Source organism: Equus przewalskii, chromosome 18 (genome assembly GCF_037783145.1).
Source record: "Equus przewalskii isolate Varuska chromosome 18, EquPr2, whole genome shotgun sequence".
Taxonomy (NCBI): domain Eukaryota; kingdom Metazoa; phylum Chordata; class Mammalia; order Perissodactyla; family Equidae; genus Equus; species Equus przewalskii.
Window position 1 is genome coordinate 50,137,417 of NC_091848.1, and position 20,715 is coordinate 50,158,131.

A 20,715-nucleotide genomic window follows, 5' to 3' on the forward strand; every position below is an offset into this window, starting at 1 on the left:
TCCTGTAACAAACAGGTATAATGATTATCAAGAAAGTTTTTTCACAGCTTTGCCTTTGTATTGGGATAATCTTTGTATCTGTATGATCTAAAGTATTGCCATTTGAGTTACAAAATTCTGGAGGCCACTCATAAACTATCACTTATGGTGTCTTAATATGCCTTCCTGACAGTATCTGGACACTAAAAGTCCCACACTAGGTAGATTTTATATGAGTAACTAATGGAATTCAGGGAGGAACTTGAGCCTTCTCAACAGGAACATAAATAGGTAGGTAAGGGAAAATTCAGAATGTCCTAAATAAGGAAACAGAGGGATTCAATTAGGGCCATTTAGCCATGGGACAGTCTCTTATTAAAAGAGAGAAAGAAAATTTGAACATCTATTTTCCATCATTTTTCATGCCACCTTTTTTAAACAATTTTATTGAGATATAATTTACATGTCATATAGTTCACCTCTTTAAAGTATACAATTCAATGGTTTTTAGTAGATTAAAGAACTGTGCAACTATCACTGTAATCTAATTTTAGATGATTATCACCCCCCAAAGAAAGCTTGTACCCCCTTCACAGTCACTCCCCTTTCTCCCTCCCCTACCAGCCCCAGGAAACCAATGATCTTTCTTTCTCTATAGATTTGCCTATTTTGGCATTTGGGATAAATGGGATCATACAGCATATGATCTTTTGTGTCTGGCTTCTTTCTCTCAGTCTAATGGATTCAAGGTTTATTCATGTTGTAGCATGTATCAGTACTTCATTCCTCTTTATAGCTGAATAATATTCCATAGTATGGATATACCACATTTTGTTTGTTCATTCATCAGTTGATAGACATTTGGGTTGTTTACATATTTTGACTGTTATGTTCACATGTTTGGATATTTCATGTTTGGCTATTTGCCATGAACATGCATATGCATGTTTATGTGTGGACATATGTTTTAGTTTCTCTTAGGTATATACCTAGGGGTGAAATTCCTGAGTCATATGGTAACTGATATATTTAGTGCTTTGAGGAACTCCCAAACTGTTTTCCAAAGTGGCTGCATCATTTTATGTTCCCACTAGCAGTGGATAAGGGTTGTAATTTCTCTACATCCTCACTAACACATGTTATCTGTCTTTTTGATTATAGCCATTCTAGCGGGTATGAAGTGGTATTTCAATGTGATTTTTATTTGTATTCCCCTATGAATAATGATGTTCAGCATCTTTTCACATGGTTATTAGCTATTTGTGTACCTTCTTTGGAGAAATGTCTACTCGAACCCTTTGCCCATTTTTTAATTAGTTTATTGCTTTTCTATTATTGAGTTGTAAGAGTTCTTTATACATTCTGGATACAAGTCTCTTATCAGATATATGATTTGCAAATATTTTCTCCCAGTCTGTGTATTGTCTTTTCACTTTCTGGATGGTGTCCAACTCAGTTTTATTAGGCCTTCAGATGAGAAGCTTACTCTTCTGAGCACATTCTCCAAGACTGCTGTGTTTTCACTGCGTTAAATACTTAACAGTATTTATGGTGACGTGTAAACATAATATGGTTACAACTATGATTTTCAAAAGAAATCATCATAAGAAGAGCAGGAAAGCAATAAATTAATGATGTAGAAAGAGGAGACTAAAGTGGTTTGTTTTGTCCTGTTTGTCCTTCCACCATATAATGAGAGCCCATTCCTCCAGCCTCACTCTGCATCTCCCTGGTTCCAGCCGTCCTCCTTCTGATGTTAGAAGTGACTACATTTCCAATCACTGTTGGTCTTGGTAACATTAGCTGAGGCAATCAAGCCAGTGGGTGTAGAGTAATACTTACGGGAGAAAGTTGGTAATGAAAGAAGAGAGAATAATAGAATGAGAGCTATGGGGAGGTATTTGAAGATGTAAGAGACCCGATTACATTCTACAGAAGAGAAGGAGTCCTTGAAACACAAAAAATGAAGGGAAGAAAAAAAAAAGGGGTTACTGTTGGAACAATGTCAAAGAAGTCTGTGGGTAGGAATTGGATCAAAAATACAGAGAGAGTGAGAACCTTAGAAGAAGAAGCCGTCAGCAACTAGGATTAAATGGAGCAATCAGTTGATACCAATATTTGTGAATCAAGGAAAAGGGCTATAGGGAATTGTGTTAGGAAACTTTTGAGAGCAACTCTAAGCCGCTATTTGGTAATAGCAAGGCATCTATATTAAGAGGTTAATATTGAGTACCTATCCTGTCCCTAGCCTTATGATAGGTGCTTTAATAACTATAGAAGGAGAAAACATCAACACTCCTTCTTAACTTAAGGTGCTTATAATCTAGCAGGGAAATCGTCTAACACAGGCAATTATTAAAACATACACAAGAGTTAATGATGTCAAGTTAGTCTGGGTTGTATACATGGTAAAAGACTTTAAAAAAAATGAGCTGGGGGAAGAGGGGAGGGTTTGAGGGAAGAGGATAGGGCTTGAAGTAAGTCTAAAAGGATGAGTCTGCTTCCTTGATTCTTCACTCCAGATTCCTTCTTCTACCCTCCAGGATATACTGAGACATCTAGAGAGGGGCCAGAGCACGTGTAATGTGATGTATGTTCTCTCAGAGGCAATCAGAGTCGGCGGGAGCCACAGGATTAGAGCACTGCAATTTAGAAAAGTTTGATTCAATGGAACACATTTTTTTTAAAACTTCAGGCAAGGAGAGAGCCTGGGGAGGAGGAACACCTATTTCTCCCATTGAGGTTGGTTTAACTTCTGGCCCTATCCTCCACTGAGGCATATTTTTCTTGACTCTGAGAATTCTTTCCAATATATGGCAAAATGAATGAGCATAGAAGAAATAGGGGAAAGTATCTTCTATTTTTCTCCTCTCTGCAGAGTCTGAGTGTCAAGGAAGACGAAGTCCAGCAGATGAATCCTCCTGAGTTTGAAATGATTGAAGACCTGGCCATGCTGACTCACCTCAACGAAGCCTCTGTGCTGCATACCCTGAAGAGGCGCTATGCCCATTGGATGATCTATGTATGTAGACATGCTTTGCTGCTGAAATATCATGTTGGCACTCATACTGGCAATGTCCCAGCCCTCTATTGGGTGAAAAAGACACATTGAATTTAAGCAAACTCATGGGGGATAGTCCTTGAAGAACGCCCACTGGGAAGGGACCTTATCTTAGCAGTTCCCCAATTTTATTTTGTCCGTATTCATAGGTCGAGGTATCCCGAGGTATGAACTTTCCCATAGGTTTTTGTGCTAAAACAAAGGCATGAGGCTTAGAGCCTGATAGACTAGTGTCCAAATGCCAGCTCTGTCACTTACTAGTTGTTAAGTTTCTTATCTTCTTGAAGTCATGTTATCTGTACAGTGGGATAAGAATGCCTGTCTCTCCATGGTAGCTTGGAGGATTAAATAAAAGAACGCAGGGGGCCAGCCCCAGTGGCCCAGTAGTTAAGTTTGGCATGCTCCGCTTCAGCAGCCCAGGCTCAGTTCCCAGGCACAGACCTACACCCCTTGTCTGTCAGTGGCCATACTGTGGCGGCAGCTCACATCCAAAAAGAGGAAGATTGGCAATGGATGTTAGCTCAGGGAAAATCTTCCTCAGCAAAAAAAAGTAGGTAAAGCATGTAATATAGTGCCTATTACCTAGTTCTATAAATGGAAAGATTTTTTTCTTATCATCACTAACTTGGTGATGGTTGGTTGCTCAGATTCTTTGATTTACTTGGAACCTGTTTAGCAGAAGCAGCACTGAGTAGATTAGGCTAGGATGAAGGCATTTGGGACCTATTGCTGTAAAGCCTTGACATGCAGCCCACGTGCTCCTTGGCTCCCTGATTTGCCACATGACTGTATTGGTTCCCCTGGGGAACTGTAACAAAATTACCACAAACTGAGTGGCTTAAAAGAACAGAAATTTATTCTGTCACAGTTCTAGAGGTCAGAGTCCCAGATCAAATCCATTCAGCAGAGCTGCACTCCCTCTGGAGCCTCTGGGAGACAATCGTTCCTTGCCTCTTCCAGTTTCTGGTGGCTATTGGCATTCCTTGTCGCTATGTCACTCCGATCTCCACCTCCGTCTTCACATTGCCTTCTCCTCTGTGTGTCCATGTCCTCTCCTTTGCAGCTCTTGTGGGGAAATGAGCCATTGGATTTAAGGCCCACCCAAATATCAGCTTGAGACCCTTAACTTCATTACAACTGCAAAGACTTTTTCCAAATAAGATGACATTCACAGGTTCAGGGAATCAGGACATGGACATATCTTTTGGGGGCCACAATTCCTCCACTACAGTGACTGAGTGGCCCACATGAGCTCTTCCCCTTCAGTGCTTTACATGTCAGGTTCCTAGTGTTGCTGAAGCTCAGACTCTCTTCTGGCCTCGAATGCCCGATAGCTGTTTCTGAAACCCACAGGCCTGCTGTTAGTGTCCTCACGGTCCTCAAAACGTGTGTGTGTGTCAGACGTGTTAGTAGTTAACAGATCTCCCAAGAGGGAGGTGATCCTAGGTCCCATTGTTACTCTAACCTAGTTCTGTCTCTTCCTGTTAGAAGTCCCTTCTCTGCAAGAATCCAAAAGCTCCCCTCCTTTGAATTCCTTTAAGTAAATATTTGAGCAAATGTTACCCGACAGCGAAAGAGCTGACAAACCTGGAAGTATTTCTAACCTGTTTTCTGAAATCTTTTCTTATCTTCCCTCAGACATATTCGGGTCTCTTCTGTGTGAGCATAAACCCTTACAAGTGGCTTCCAGTGTATCAGAAAGAAGTCGCGGCTGCCTACAAAGGGAAGAGGCGATCACAGGTGCCGCCTCACATCTTCGCTGTGGCCGATAATGCCTTTCAGGATATGCTTCACAGTAAGTGGCTGCCCTACAAAATGAAAGGTAAAAATATCTGATCTCCTTTTTCTCTGTGTCACTAAGAGGCACGGAGGCATTGTGAAAGGAGGATGACCTTTACAGTTACCTGACCACTTGAAGCCTCTGTTTCCTTCTGGATAAAACGTTGGCAAAATAGAGCCTACCTCCTAGGGTTAGAGGAACAATTAGCTCACATGTCAAATTAAGTGAGATGACACATTGAAAGTGATCAGCCATGTGGCTGGCCCGGAGTAAGCCCCCTGTAGATGGTAGCTTTTATTACATAAAGCACCTGCTAGAGTTTCTGGCACAAAGAAGTTTTTCTGCAGCTATTATTACCCCATGCTTCTTAAAAGGCTTAAAATGGCAAAAATGTCATCATTAGTCAGTTATCGTTTGTATCTGGAGCAAGGAAATAGGCCTAAAATTTGTATGTTCTTGTGACTGACATACATTGAGCAAGAGAAAATCTGTTTTACTCTGTACCATTTAAATGGTATTTTTTCTAACTGTATACAGAGTGAATCCTTTCGCTTGTGTCTGACTTCAAACTGCAACCAAGGAAATTTTGAATAAGTTCCCGCCAATATGTAAAAGCTCTGGCAGAAGAACGTTCTGACGTTTTCCTTTCTTTTGCAGCTCGAGAGAATCAGTCTATACTCTTCACGTGAGTGTTTGCCTTGCTTTTTCGTTTTGGGCAGCAGTGAGAGTTTCATTGGAAACAGACACCCACATTTCCCTGGGAATGAAACACAAATTGGCCATCTTTGAATTGTTTGCTCTTTAGACACAGGATACATTCTAGGCAAGAATAAGATATTCAGCAAATTGTCATAACACTTTAGTCAGTGATTACTCCAAATATGGTGCCAGCTAGGCTGCCTCCACCATTTTAGAAGATCTTTAGAACCCACAGTGCACAAGCTAGTCTTAGTCATCTTCTTGGTGGAGAGAGCTCCCTGTATCAAATGACCATTTTCTTTCTTTCACTTTTTTTGCTGAGGAAGATTGGCCCTGAGCTAACATCTGTGCCCATCTTCCTCTGCTTTATATGTGGGATGCCTGCCACAGCATGGCTTGACAAGCAGTGCCATGTCCGCACCCAGGACATGAACCAGTGAACCCCGGGCTGCCAAAGTGGAATGTGTGAACTTAACCGACGAGCCGCTAGGCTGGTCCCTCAAATGACCATATTAAAAGGGGTCTGGACTGGCTAGTTAGGTAGAGAGACTGAAAGCCCAATGGATATGACCGTGAAACAGATCACTTGTTGTTGTGGGCAGCCAGATTCGGGCAGGTCAAGGTACATTATGTAGTGGGAACTAAAAGATGGTGAGGCTTGGAGGAACAAGAAAAGGGGGTGAGAGGGAGGAAGGGGGGAAGACTTCAATGATACCATATTGTATGCTAATTTTGATGAGAAGAGCATTGGCTGTCCAGGTGAACTGTCAGCATGGTGGCTGAGGGGATAGGCTGAGACTCAAGAGGCAGTGAAATGCTCAAGTCCCTAATCTTCCTATGCAATGATGATGCCACCTTGTGTGTTGGGCTCTCTGCTGGCTTCTGCCACCCAAAGAAGAAGAATAAAGTCTCAGAATCACAGATCTGGAAGGGCGGTTAGAGTTCAGTCCTTTGCAGAGAGGATAGACTATTTTCTGGAGTTTCGGACAGATAAAGGCAGCTCTTGATCCTATGATACTTCGAGTGATGAGGCTATAAATTCACCACTGTGTTCTCCCCACATTACAAAGTTAGCTGGTTATCAAAGGTAAAAGAGAAGCGTAAAGCCCAGCTGCCCGGAGAAATGATTGGTCGGCCCTCTTGAGGGAGAGGGCTGGAGCTGGACGTGTGATGGCCTTAATATGAGAAAATCTCTTCGACAGTTGGTAATGAGGAGACCTATCTGTATTTAGTGGAGGTGTTCTTAAGCTTTTTGTAACAGGACCGTGAGGAGTAGGCTTCTTGTTTTTTTTTTTTTGCTGGCCACTTGGAGTTTATTTTGCACTTGGGGCAAGGCACACGGTCACTGGGTGTCAGGAAGGCTCTTGTGCGGCTGGGGTGGTAAAGAGCTGGGTACTCTCATCTTCCTTTTTGGTGTTTTGCTGTTTCAATATAAAGAAACCCAACTGCTTCTGCTTCCACCCGCCTGCCTAGTGTAGGGGGTGGGCAGGGCAGGGAGCGGCTCTGAGGAACCCAGGGCCTCTGGAAGGTGGCGGTCACTCAGGACCGGGGCCCAGCATTGGCTTTGGCAGGCTGGCCACCAGGCTGCTTCCTCGAGGCTTCTGGAGCCAGGTCACACGTGATGGTGCTGCTGGAGGCCTGGGGGGACTCCGAGTGCTCTGGGGACTCCAACACTGTGGTCATGAACGGGAGAGTGGACTTCCCAGAAAAGAAGCTCGCCCACCAGTGACCCGGGTCGGCCTTGGGGAGACCGGGGTGGTGGGGGATGGCTTCCCCAGGGTACTCGGCGCTGCCGCAGGAGCTGTTGCTGGAAGTGGAACCCAGGCGGCGCCGGTAGTAGTCGTGGGTGGCCACGAGTGAGCCGCTGGAGGGGATGGCTGCCATGCTCCTGTTTGTGGGCCGGCGGAAGCCTCGGCGGCGACCCCTCGCGCGCCTCGGCGCGCGATCACGGGTGGCGGGGACGGGGACGCTAGGCCACGGAGCCCATTTGCAGAGAAGACGCGAGAGGCCGACCCACGACCGGGACGCGCCATAGGCTTCTTGTTTTTATAAAAATCTTTGATCTTTCTCTACTCCAGACTTTTGCTCGTTCTGTTTTTCGAGCTTGAGATGCCCCTCCCCTTCTCCCAATTAAATGTCTACATCTCTTTCAAGTTCCATCTTAAGTTCCACTTTTCCATAAAACTTTCTCTTCTTGCCTTAGCCTATATAATTAAAATTATTTAATTTTCTTTGCTTTTATAGTTCAGACCAGCTAACCGTGTCATTGAATTTCTAATCACAGAGGAGAATCTGGTGCTGGAAAGACTGTGAACACGAAGCATATTATCCAGTATTTTGCCACCATGGCAACGATGGGGGAATCCAGGGAAAAGCTGGTGAGTGTTCGTCTGTCTCAGCTGGAGAGTAAGGTGCTTCCATCCAATGATCGTGGAGGCTCTGCCTTGACCACTTAAGGGGAGCATGAAGGGGACAAGGGGCATAAAACGATTAGAAAATTTTAGAAAAGTCTTTTTTCCTATCTTTTCTTTGCCTCTTGAGAGGATCATCAAATACTCCAAACCAGTAACCCCGAAATGGGAAATTACATAATTGTTTCAAATCTGCTTCAGGGGTATTTACTGGCCTGATTTTTGTTGGCTGGACCCTCTAAGAATTAGGCACTTGAGATCTAAAGCATCTTTCCGAAAGACTAGGGATGACCTTCCCTGAGGTCATCAGGGCCTTGAATGGCCACTTTTCATATTCCTGAATCACTTTAGCTACTGTGAGATGCCAGACTCCCAGAAATGTGCACCAGGAGAAGTCTGCCTCCTTCACCACTAACTCCTGGATCAAATCACAAACACTCGACGGACTGTTTAATTACATTCCAGGTTCTGAAAAACTTTACTGTCTCTCTCTATTTAATTATTTTTACCCTTGGCTATTTTTAATTTAGCTTACTTTGTTTAGCTCCATTAACAGGTCGATGGATTTCATAATAATTGAGAATAACTAGACCATGAGAGTTGACATGCAAAATAAAATTGGATAATGCTGAGTGGAACTCAAAGCCAACGAGTTTTCGAGCTGTTAGAGCCTCTCATCCTTCTATGTCTGACATTGTTATTTTCCTTTTTCAATTTGAGCCTGGATGTTTCCTGCCATTTTTGCAAAGTGAGAAGTATATCAAAATAGCAATCTGGTCCAGTTTTCAAACCATGGAAACTTTCTTTTCCAACCACCACATTCCTGAATTTGGTTGATTTCTTTAGGTCTCATTGAACTCTATTATACACTAGATGCTACTTCATTCTTGTGTTCATTTTCAGTTGTTTGGAGTGTGTTTGTTTGTTTGGTTTAGCCATTAAGCTTTATGATAATATATAACACAATGCATAATATGTAACACTTCTATGAAAATCGTTACTCCTATAACCCTTTTACCTATTTAAAGGACAGTAGACCCATAAAACTTAGAAGGGAGATAATTTGTAAATAATAAATTCTTGAATAACATATACTATATAATTCCCCCAATGACATGGGGCTTTAAGGCTGAGTGGAAAAACGACAAAGCCATGTTGCAATGTGGGTGCCGAGTGGTTTTTCAGACCTGTTCTGTGCAGATGACTTGCTTTGCCCCATCAGTCTGAGCAAACATGATTCAAGTTCAAGACCAATACCACTACAAGTTGCTGCTTGGTATGGACCTCTAGATTATGCAGGAATACAATTTCATAATGCCAAAACTCTGCTGTATTGTCTTAGGATAAATTTCCAGATGCAAGGATTAGATGGGAAGAGGAGATGAACATTGAGGGAGAATATATGGAGTGAAGTTTGGAAGTAGACTTTTGTTGTTGCTGTTTATTTTGGGAAATATTCATTTTCTTTTCCTACGCAGGCCAATGCCACCCCAAAGAGAGTATTGCAAATAATTGAATTCCCACATATATTCATATGGATGTTGGAGATTACGTCAGTCTCTCATCCATGTATTTTTCTGAGTTCCCATTCCAAAATAACATTTTATAACTAAAATCGAAGCAGCTTTTGGCTACTGGTTGTCAAAGGAAGAGTGAGGTTTGGCCTGGGCATGGAGGGTTTGCCCCATTACAGAATTCTGACAACTTCATCAACTGTTCTTCTCTTACCTGGATCTCAGGGGACTTCAGAAGATCTACTCATGCAAGTGAATCCTATCTTGGAAGCGTTTGGAAATGCCAAAACCCTGAGAAATGACAATTCCTCTCGTTTTGTAAGTAATATGATTGAGCAGTATATGAGTCTTTAATTTTTAAACAAATGGTAAAATTCATATCTATGCACATAGGTCTCAAAAAAATTTTCTAGAACATCAAACAAGGGCTTTGATTCAAGTTTATTATATTGTTAGATTACTCAAAAAATTTACCAGCTTCATCATTAAGACATTTAAAACTATATATAAATATGTACCTGCGAATCTTCTATTTATTTGGCCCATTTCAGGAAGAAATTATTTATCTTAGTTTCAAATTTCTCTGCACTCTCAGTAGGGAAGCTCACCCAGCAAAGTTTAATAATGTTTATATATTTTATTACATTTTGCAGATTTGAAAGTACTTTCTTTTTCATAATTTCCTATACTCCTTATAACAAGTCAATTTAGGAAGCCCTTCCTAATCCACTTACTATAATTATTGTTTCTACTCTTGCCTATGGCCCCTCTACCCTTGCATATTTTTCACTGGGGATTTTTTTCATTGGGTTAAAGTATTTTTTAAAGTAGCTTTTGATAACTAGCAGTCCCATTAATAGAGGAAGAATTTGGATTTGTTAGTTTCACAAATCCATTTGATGCCGAGTGAGTGGCAGGGAGCCACTATATAATTTGCAAGGAAATTTGCAGAAAGCTTCCTGTTTGAGCCTCTGGGCATACTTAAATAGCAGTCTCATGCTGATTTGGCTGTTGGAGCTGCCCCACAGGCACTTACATCTGCCTGCAAGTACGCCTGCAGAGCAGGCGCTCATCCTGGTTTGTGAAATGACTGCTGGATTTGGGATTTGTTAGAATGTGAAGGGATTTTCTGCTGAAATATGAAAGAAAAAAAGCTGAAAAAAGAAGAGAGGGAAAAAGAAAGAGAGGGAGAACAAGAAAGATGAAAGAATAAAAGAAAGGAAGATAGAAAAGAACAACAAGTAGAAAGAAAGATAAATAAGGAAAGGAAGCAATTGAAATAGAGGGAAAGAAAGAAGTGGAGAAGCAAAATAAACAAAGATGGATGAGTGGGAGGAGGGAAAGAGAGGAAATAGAGTCCAGAAAAAATCTGGGTTAAAGTCTTTCAATTAACATTATGTATGTATGTATACATATATGTATACATGTGTATACATATACGTGTACAAATCTGTGTGCACACGTGTGCATGTCTATATGTTTACATATACATGTGCATGTTTGTGTGTGTGGCTTCCATTATCCTACGTTTTTTCACTTAATGGCTCAATCCGCCCGTATGCAGCCACTCCATTTCGCACCAGGCTGCTGGTCTGCTCTCCCTCCTTCCGCCCATGGGCCGACCTCCGCCGGGCTGCCTCCCCCGCTGTACCAACATCCTCATCTCGTAGGCTCTAGCTGCCCCTGGACAGCCACCTTGGCTGCATATGGTGTTCCACTGGCTCTGTCACCTCTGGGCAGCCTTTATGCCCCACTAGATCCTGTCTTATAGGTTCTCATTGAGAAGGAAGGAAGGGAGCCCCATCTATCATTTATGTCAAAGTGGAGTTTTGAAACATAAATTAGATCGTGTCGCTCCTCTCCTTGAAACCTCCCAGGGTCTCCGGAGCACACATGAACTAAAACCCTCCTCCTTCCTGTGGCCCATGTGGCTTACATGATATGGTACCTGGTGCCTGTCTACCTCTCAGACTGAGTTGTATGCCCCCTTTCTCTTAACTCACCAAAATCCTGCATAACTGGCTTTTCTTTTGATTTCAAAACATTAGAGCTGTTGCATTTGCTGCTTACATCTAGAAACAAGAGTTGGGACCACACCTATTTTTCTGATGTGGTATCTTCAGTGCCCAGCAGCTCTCCTGGATCATGGTAGATCCTCAACAAACGTTTGTTGAATGAATGAAAGACTACACTAAGCAGATTCTATTTTTTCTCATTTCACTGAAGCCAGAGAGATCCACTAATGCACACACCAGTACTCAGCTAGTAATTGGCAGCTCTGAGACTGGAATCCAGGATGACTACCAGTCCTGATGACCATTCTGGCTGCCTCCCAACATCCATTAACTGGTGCCACCTTAGACCCGTGTTGCATTTTTTTTAACTCTTGGAGAAGTAGTCGCTTTGGGATTAATGTGTATAATGAAGCCATTTCAACTGTTTAGCGTGTTTGAGTAGCCGACTCTGTTCTGTGCCCACTTAGGGCAAATTCATCAGGATGTACTTTGGTGCCAGAGGCAAGCTGTCATCTGCCGACATTGATGTCTGTAAGTAGTCATTGTCCTAGCTGATTACTTTTCTTGTAAGTTTTGCAAGAACACCTAAATATGGATCTTTATCCATTTCTCATCATGCAGATTTGCTTGAAAAATCCCGGGTGATTTTTCAGCAGCCTGGAGAGAGAAACTACCACATATTCTATCAAATTCTGTCTGGAAAAAAAGAACTTCATGGTAAGTGTATTACTTTACAGCTAAGGGTTGTTCCAAACAAGAGACAGGAGTCCAATTATCGGGGCTGGAAGAGTGCTGTTTACTCAGCCTCTTGGGCCCCAGAGAACTCAGTGTATTTGTCCTAAAATGTCAGGAATTAAATCCATTATAGAATGAGTGTTCTATAATTTTATATGGATAGAGAATAAATAGTAACACTTTTTTCCAATTTGGTAGTGTTTGAAGGTGGGTAGGATACTCAGCAGAGTTAAATGAATCTGTGTGTGTGTGTGTGTGTGTGTGTGTGTAAAAAGTATTAGATCATTTAAGGCCTTAAATGATTAGAACCAGGGGTGTTATAGACAAGAGGCCAAAGGTGGGAGGTATCACCATGGTGTGAAGTGGTCAATGGGGGTTTTATAAAGAAGAGAGCATTTGGGTTGGGATATGAAGAATGGGAAAGGAATTTAAGCAGAGAAATGAGTGGAGGGTATTTCTGGTAGGAGGAACAGTGTACACAATGGCAGGGAAAGGCAAGGCAAGATCAGGGAACAGAGAGACCAGGTTGGCTGGAGGAAGGATTGGCATAAAGGAACAATGTAGATTTTGTTCTGATGGTTTCTGAACTCAGGGAGTTGGGAGGGTGTGCACACGTATGTGTGTGTGTGTGTGTGTGTCTGTGTGTTATGGGGTGGGGTGGGGTAATGGGAGGTCTTGGTTTGTTAAGGGCAGTGACAGTTAAGCTAGTGTGATGGGCAGGGTGGACTGGGTGCACAAATACTAGAGGGAAGTGATTGCAATAGTCCCAGTATGAGATGACAAGTCTAAGGTAGTGTCCGTGGGAATTGGGGAAAAAGGGGGTGCATTCACGGAAGAACAGTCAGGTCTTGGCAATGACTGAATGTAGGAATGACGGACAGTGATGAGTCAAAAATACTCCCAAGTTTTTTTATTTGACTAGGAAAAAGGTAGTGCCATGAACAGAAATAGAAATGCAACTTGTTGGGTAGTAGAATGCATTTCATGTATTCATTCAACGCATATTTATTGTGGGACAGTGATGTGTGCACCAGGCACTGTTTTTTAAACATGGGGAATAGAGGTGTAAAAAGACAAACAAGCTCCTGCCCTTGTGAGCTTACATTCTGCTCGGGAAGGCAGGTAGCAAACAAGGCAACAAAGAAATACGTGATTTCAGAGAATGGTAGTTCTACAAAGAAAAATAGGATGAGGGGATAGAGTGAACTGGGGTTTGGTAGATTAGTGAGTGGTTATATTTTATTTTTATTTATTTTTATTTTTTATTTTTTAAAGATTTTTATTTTTTTCCTTTTTCTCCCCAAAGCCCCCCGGTACATAGTTGTATATTCTTCGTTGTGGGTCTTTCTAGTTGTGGCATGTGGGACGCTGCCTCAGCATGGTTTGATGAGCAGTGCCATGTCCACGCCCAGGATTTGAACCAACGAAACACTGGGCCACCTGCAGCGGAGCGCGAGAACTTAACCACTCTGCCACAGGGCCAGCCCTGTGAGTGGTTATATTTTAGATAGAATGGTCAGGTCAGGCAAGATCTCTCTGTCTGAGAAGGTAATATTTTTGCAGACACCTGAATGAGAGAGGAAGCAAGTAGACAAAGATTTCCAGGAATAAAGTTCCAGGAGGAGGGGCAGTGAGTGCAAAGGCCCTGAGGGAGGAAGGCATTGGGTTTATTTTTGAAATAGCAAAATGGCCATTGCAGGTGGTGGAGTGGAAAGGACAGCGTAGGGGGAGATACACAGGGGCCTGACCACGCAGCACCCTGTGGGCCATGGCAGTCTCACGTAAGAGCACTTGTGTGAAGTGCTCTGGGAAGTCATTGGAAGGGGAGAATGATTAGCTGATTGGATTTCAAAGCTATTGCATATAAAGTCAGCCAATGAGGACAACAGTGCTTCCAGAGGAGGGGATGTGGGGTGACAGTGAAGATCCAGGGGAGCAAAGTGATGGGGAACAATCCTCCAGCCCATTATGCTTGGTGTCTTGAGTGCGTGGTCTCCAACTCCGAAGTGCCCTCACCAGATGGGGAAAGTTCTGCAAACTGGACAGTTATTTTTGCCATGGGTGGAATTGGTGAAATGTAAGAATCAGCTGTTCTTCCTCCCTTCCCTCCGCCTAAACCTGGAATAGAATGTTTTGATCTTCTTTTCATTGACCCTGCCAGATCTGACCTTCTGGACACAAATTTCTACGCTGTGCAGGCCATCTGACACAGGGTCCCGTGTGGGTACCAGCAGTGACTGCAGGATTTGGGGGAGCATCTCTTTACTAAGGGAGCCGTCTGAAGTCTCTGGGCCTCTGGGGACAATGCATGCTTGTCCTGACTCCTTTTAGCTCCTTGAGTCTTGGGGCTGCTGAGATTGATTACCGTGCGAAGACTGACATCTGGTGGTCAAAACTGGGTATTGTCAGTCCACCGGTCATCCGCGCCAATTGTCATTCTTCGGGACATTTTAAAATTTGCAACTCTTTCTATTCCTGTTTGCTGAAGAAGAGCTTCAGAGGGGCCTGAGGAGCTATACAAGAGGGCACATCTTAGCAATATGAGGGCTATGTCCAAATTTCCAAAACTACGAGCATCTGTCCATCCTACAAAAGGATCAAGTCTGGACATCATAGCTGAGAGGCTGTCTACCCGCTGAAGGAGCTGAGGAAATGGGGTGACGTGTTGCCCCAGAGCCAGCCCCCACCTAGCCTCTACATGGCCTGAGCATCCCTTCTCCCCTCCCCTTTCAGTTAAGGCTGCCCCTTTTTCCAGGCGTGGCTAAAACCCACTTCCTCTCTTCCCCACTTCCTGTGCTATATGAATCCTTCAAAATCCTTTGGTTATTAATGACATCTGTACAGTTTAGTCCTGCATATATCTTCCTTTTCCTCTCATTTTCATTGACTTTCTGTTCTTTCTACTTACTTTTTGCACCCATTATTGCTATTCAGCTAATTCTTAAACTCCAGAAAGAGAGGTCAGGAACTCTGTCCTTGTCTCTCGGAATCCTTAACGCTTTGCCTAGCGTCCTGAGTATTCCATAAGGGTTGTGACAGCAATGCACAGTGGTGGCCGCCAAGTCTATCTGTCTACTGGTGGCCTGAATTCCTCTGGGGAAAGAAATGGTCAGCAACTGGGCCTCCTATTCTGGAGCATATTCAGTTGTACCCACTTTACCCATTAGGTCTCTCTTGATCTAGTCTCATATCTTTACTCCCTTTTCCCCCACTAGTATAAGGGGACACAAGACGTGTGTATGATTGTGCAGACCGTGTACTTCCTAACTCCAGAGAGTGCTATTCAAACTGTAGACCATGTGAATGATTCTCTCTGGAGTTGGGCAGTGTGCAACCTCTTCAGCTGTACATGGCAGCACTGAGGAACAGGTAATGATGGGTGATGTGACCTAGAGGCACTAGCTACAGAGCTTTATTTGTGATCCTAAAGATTTTGGGCCCAATCTCAGCTTTGCTCCTTTTCATAGTGAATACAGCTGAGTCTTGGAGAACATTCAGCCATGCAGAAAGTAACTTTAATGTTAGGATTACATGTAAAATAAAGCCTTGAATGATAAAATAGTCAATCTTAATGGGCTCTTTGCATCTCCTACTGGAGAGTGGGCTCTAGAAATGAACCTGCATGAAGGTTGACACCTCTCTCTTTGAAATTGTGAAGCAATTGGCTTTTACCTTTAGCGTCCTCTCATTACTCCTCTCTATGCTATCCACCCCCACCCCTCCTGACAAGCTCCCCCCCATCCTCTGTGTGCTCATAGCCAGTCAAGAATATTCTATGTGGGCCTTTACTGGCCTGGACTGTCTCTCTGGCCCTAATAGTGTCTCCTAAAAATGCATTCACTTTTTTTTTCATTCTCTTAGGGCTCTTGCTCTTGGTAGAAATGGGATTAATTAAATAAAGGAACCCCTGTTTACGTGATACTCCTCCAAGATAACCTCAAGCCTCAACCCAATTAAAATTCATTCCTCCTTGAAAATAAATGTTGATGAGTCCCAGAGGGGAAGATGTTTTAGGCTGAAGGCCTTGCAGAGTTCCTCAAACACACACATGCATTTCATCTGTACATCCTTTGGAGCCACCACTTAGCACTGAGTGCAGCTGTTCCTGCAAACGGATAGGCCAGGGCCTCAGCCATATTTCTAGTTGTAAGGAGATAGAAGAAAAGTCCGTTAGGTGTACTTAATGACTTCTAGAAACAGTGCAAATGGGAGCAGGGAGGTGCTGAGGGAGAAGTGCATATACAGCACTTGGCCCACCATTCTGCCTTACTACCAGCCCCCTCCTGAATCTTGGCCCCTTCCTCTTCTTATCCCCTAGACCTCAGACACATGGTGTTCTGCCCCCCTGCTCTGTCTCAGTGTTTGTCTAATTGTTGAGCCTGCTTGGATGGAAGCAAGGCCCTCCTTCTATCTAGCACAACGGAGGAAATGGGATCCCATCATGGTTACAGACACAGTTTGAGTAGGCGGGCGGCGTAGTCTAACAGAAATACTAGAGACTGTCTTCTAAATCCAATTTATTGTTAATTTAATCCGGGGCAAGTAGGGAGCCTTTCTGGGTTTCTATTTTCCTGTATTCCACATAGAGAAAATAGTGTCAAATTCAGCACCTTTGATCATTGTAACCAGGGCGAAAATGATCAAAAATGACATCATAGACATGAGAATAAAATACAAAGTATCTAAAAGGTCACCAGTTAGAATGATCTGAAAGGTAATTCTTTGCAGAACAATGTTGAAAAGTAGTTTTTTTTGAATGAGTCAGCCAACTGAAACCCGTCCCCACCCTAAAAACACCCAGCGTTTCCTGCACTGATTAGTGTGCTCCCCTAGCTCCTGTGAGGGAAAGCACCGTGTATTTTTATATCCTACCTCCTCCTGTAGCATATACCTATCGTAGAGAAGAAAGATTGAGTAAATGCTTTGATTTGAAAGACGTGGAGATGACGTCTGTATTTGAGCTGTGAAGGAGGTGACGGACAGGATGGTCATAGCACCAGGTGTCTGGCCTGGGTAGGGTGGTGACGCTCACTGGCATGAGGAACTGCAGAAGAGGAGGAGCTTCAGGGAAGACATGGAAAACATCATAGAGTCAATTTTGGTAGCATTGGTTTGAGCTACATATGGCCGTCCACATTGAAATGTCTAATGGGAAGTTAGAAATCTAGGTCTGGAGCTCAGAAAATAAATGTAGATTTTAGCGTCGCCAATAAAGCCATGAATGAACCTTGAAGAAGAATGTATAGGCATGTTCTTGACCTTGAGAACCATGGCAGTAGTTGACAACGCTGATTACTCCCTCCTCCTTGAAACTCTCTCCCCTTGGCTTCCAGTATACCTCCCTTCCTTGTTTCCCTCCTAAATCTCTGGGTGTTTCTTTGTGGGTTCCTCTCTTTCTCCAGTCCATGACTTTAGAGTGCCCTAGGGCTCAGTCCTTGGGTCTATCTTGTGGTGACCTCATCTAGACTGGCAGTTTCAAAGATCCCTTCTATCTGTTGACTTCCAAAGTTTGACCAGGAGTCCAGACTTCTCTCCAGTATTCCAGACTCATAGCTAACTGACTCTTTCATATCTCCACTGGGTTTGGAGAAGAACCAAATTATATGAATGTCTTACAATGAAATTTACTTGTTATTGATTTTTTTTGTTCTATTGTACCACTATTTTTTTGAGGATTTTGCACAGTGTAAGCTGACATAATCATAGATTGCTATGATTTATGCTATTCACAGAGTAAAAACTATGGGTTTTAAATGTTTGGGGAAATTCCTATGGAAAAAAGAGAGTCATGTATAAGAACCTCTAACAAGGTTAATGTGCGTGCGCAAGGTCTTTTGAGATGTCAGTGTGTAAATTTCCTTTTAGCTTACACAAAAAGAAAATAATTTGAAAGAAAAAAATTTTTCTAGAATTTTGTAAGACAGAATCAGACAGTATACGTATATTCTTTTTTGTCTGGCTTATGTCGTGCAGCATGATTATTTTGAGATTCTTCCAGGTTGTAGCATGTATTCATAGTTCATTCATAGGCATCTCGAATTTGATGTCCTGAACTCCACCCCCCAGACCTGCTGCTACCACAGTGCCTCCCAGGTCCACTGAGGTAGCTCCATCCTTCCACTTGCCTGGGCACAAGCCCTTGGAGTTATCCTGACTGTCTCTTTCTCCCACCTTATTCTCACTTGTTCCATCAGCAAATCCTATTGACTCTACTTTCAAAATGCAAGATCTGGCCAATTCTCACCATCTCTATTGTCACTACCCTGGTGAAATACCACCATCTGGATTACTCTACCGTCTCCTGCGTGGTGTTCCTGCTTCCACTTGCCCCTCTGTCTTTAACCTAGCAGCCGTGGTAAACTAAAAAAAAACCAGGTGATGTCACTCCTCAGCTCAAAAACCTCCAATGGCTTCCTGTCTCACAAAGAACGTAAATGCCCAAATCTTTATGATGGCCTATGAGGCGCTATGACCTGACCTCTTGATGCCTCTCTGACCTCATGACCTCCTACTCACCACTTTCTTAACTTGCTCCTTCTTTGACCCACCTTAGCCAGTCAAAATGCCAGGCAAGCTCCTGCCTCAGGGCCTTCACACTGGCACTTTCCCCTTTCTAGAACATTCCTCCCCTAATTATCTCCATGGTTCTCTTCCTCGACTCTTTCAGGTCTTTACTCAAATGTCACCTGATGGAGGCCTTCCATGATTACCCTCTTAAAACTGCAACTCTGCATCTGCAATACTTTTTATTCCCTTTCCCTGCTTTTATTTTTCTCCTTGGTGCTTATTACCATCTTATGTGCCACATATTTTCATCTCTTTCACTAATTCTTTTACTTGCGTCTCCTCCTGTTACAATATAAGCTTTATGAGGGCAGAAGCAGGACTTCTTTTCACTAATGTATCTCTAAAACTTAAATAATGCCTGGCACATTGTTTGATCTCAACAAATATTAGTTGGTATAAAGTGAGGCATGAGGAAGAACATAAGGAGATTCCTGCAAAGTGTTGACATTTAAGGGAATTTGAATCATCATTCAAGTAAATACTTTGAAAAATTGTTATGGGTTATATTTCTATTAAAAAATATATATGTTGTACTTGCCTTCAGCCTGATTCCTTTGGGTTAGCTCAATTTCTTTTTACGTCTTAGCTTTCATAAAATAGTTTTATTGAAGTATTATTGACATAAGTGTAAGCACTGGCATGTGTATTCATGAGGTGAAACCACCACCACAATCAAGATAATGCATGTGTCCGTGCAGAAGTTTTCTCAAGATCTTTTAGAATCCTTCCCTCCTACCTCTTCGTCTTCCTTCAAGGCCTCCCCACCACCCAGTCCCCAGGCAACCAATAATATGCCTTCTGTCACTCCAGATTAGATTGCACTTTCTAGAATTTTTTAAAATGAATTCATATAGTGTATACTCTTTTTGGTCTGGCTTATTTCACTCAGCAGAATTCTTTTGAGATTCTTCCATGTCATAGCGTGGATTCGCAGATCGCTCCTTTGTTTGCTGAGTAATAACCCACTGTATAGATAGGCAACAGTTTGTTAACTGTTGATGGACTTTTGGGTTGTTTCCAAATAGAGCTGCTGTGAATATTCACGCAGCCTAATTTCTTTGTTTCTGAGATTTGGGTTCAGGGTAACAAAGCTTCACTTGTTGAGTGATAAACGAAAAATCAGATCGGCTCAAAGGCACTCCCCTGGGAGCGAGTGTTAGGCAGGAAGAGGTTAATGTGATTCGGCCGAGTCAGTGACTGCTGTGCTCCCCACAGCCTACCTGGGCTTCAGCCTGTGTTATGTTTCCGGCTAAGTGAATCACGTCAGGCGTGTGAGACATATCAGAGGTGCAGCGTTGAGCACAGAAGCTGATATATGGGGCCCTCGAAAGACGGAGTCAGCCTCCTAATAGGGTGGACGTGATGTGACAGGATTACACTGCTGATGTTCCCTGGGTGCCGACCCCAGGGCCTGCCTGCTTCCGAACTAGCTTTTGAAGCTCAGGCCTCTTAGACTTACCATTTTCCAAAACATTTTTTGTCCTCCAGCCCTCAACCACGTATCTAGGCCAAATTCCTGTTTTCAAAGTTTGGCCCACACACATTATCTGTTTTTTTTTCACACCTGTTCAAGCTGCTGCAATTGAATCTGCTTTCAGATCTGGGCTGCCTGGTTTTCTCTTGGGAGGCATTAACACAGGACTGACAAGTTAATAGAGGGCAAAAATTGATTGCAGAGGTTTGGGTGTAGAATATGGATTTGATTTTGGCTTGTTTACAAGTATGCTATACCCTGTAAGAGTAAACTGTGAATATTGGTCAATTCTTTTCTAAAGCCTCGTGGATTTCTCTAAGCTGTTTAACTGATGGTTTTCCCTCCGCAGACATGCTCCTGGTGTCTGAGAATCCCTATGACTTTCCCTTCTGCTCTCACGGAGTAGTTGCTGTGGACAGCTTGGACGATGCTGAAGAATTTCTGGTCACAGATGTAAGGCTTGTTGGTTATCAAAGCAAA

General features: G+C 43.0%; 2 protein-coding genes across 2 annotated transcripts in view; one reads left to right on the forward strand and one right to left on the reverse strand.

The window, feature by feature from the left end:
• Positions 1–20,715, forward strand: part of MYH15 (myosin heavy chain 15) — a 132,163-nt gene that overhangs the window by 5,965 nt on the left and 105,483 nt on the right. The window contains exons 3-10 of the mRNA XM_070582795.1: positions 2,858–3,001; positions 4,679–4,835; positions 5,478–5,505; positions 7,804–7,897; positions 9,670–9,762; positions 11,927–11,990; positions 12,081–12,176; positions 20,585–20,688. Coding sequence (XP_070438896.1) covers positions 2,858–3,001; positions 4,679–4,835; positions 5,478–5,505; positions 7,804–7,897; positions 9,670–9,762; positions 11,927–11,990; positions 12,081–12,176; positions 20,585–20,688 — 780 coding nt within the window. The remainder of the gene's footprint in view (positions 1–2,857; positions 3,002–4,678; positions 4,836–5,477; positions 5,506–7,803; positions 7,898–9,669; positions 9,763–11,926; positions 11,991–12,080; positions 12,177–20,584; positions 20,689–20,715) is intronic.
• Positions 6,798–7,544, reverse strand: LOC103562266 (pancreatic progenitor cell differentiation and proliferation factor). Its single transcript, XM_008537276.2, has one exon. It carries the CDS (start codon positions 7,401–7,403, stop codon positions 7,059–7,061), a length of 345 nt encoding a protein of 114 aa, XP_008535498.2. The 5' UTR covers positions 7,404–7,544; the 3' UTR covers positions 6,798–7,058.

Bases quoted from the DNA above. Each gene is read 5' to 3' on its own strand.
- LOC103562266 (XM_008537276.2), bottom strand. From the start codon at position 7,403: ATGGCAGCCATCCCCTCCAGCGGCTCACTCGTGGCCACCCACGACTAC.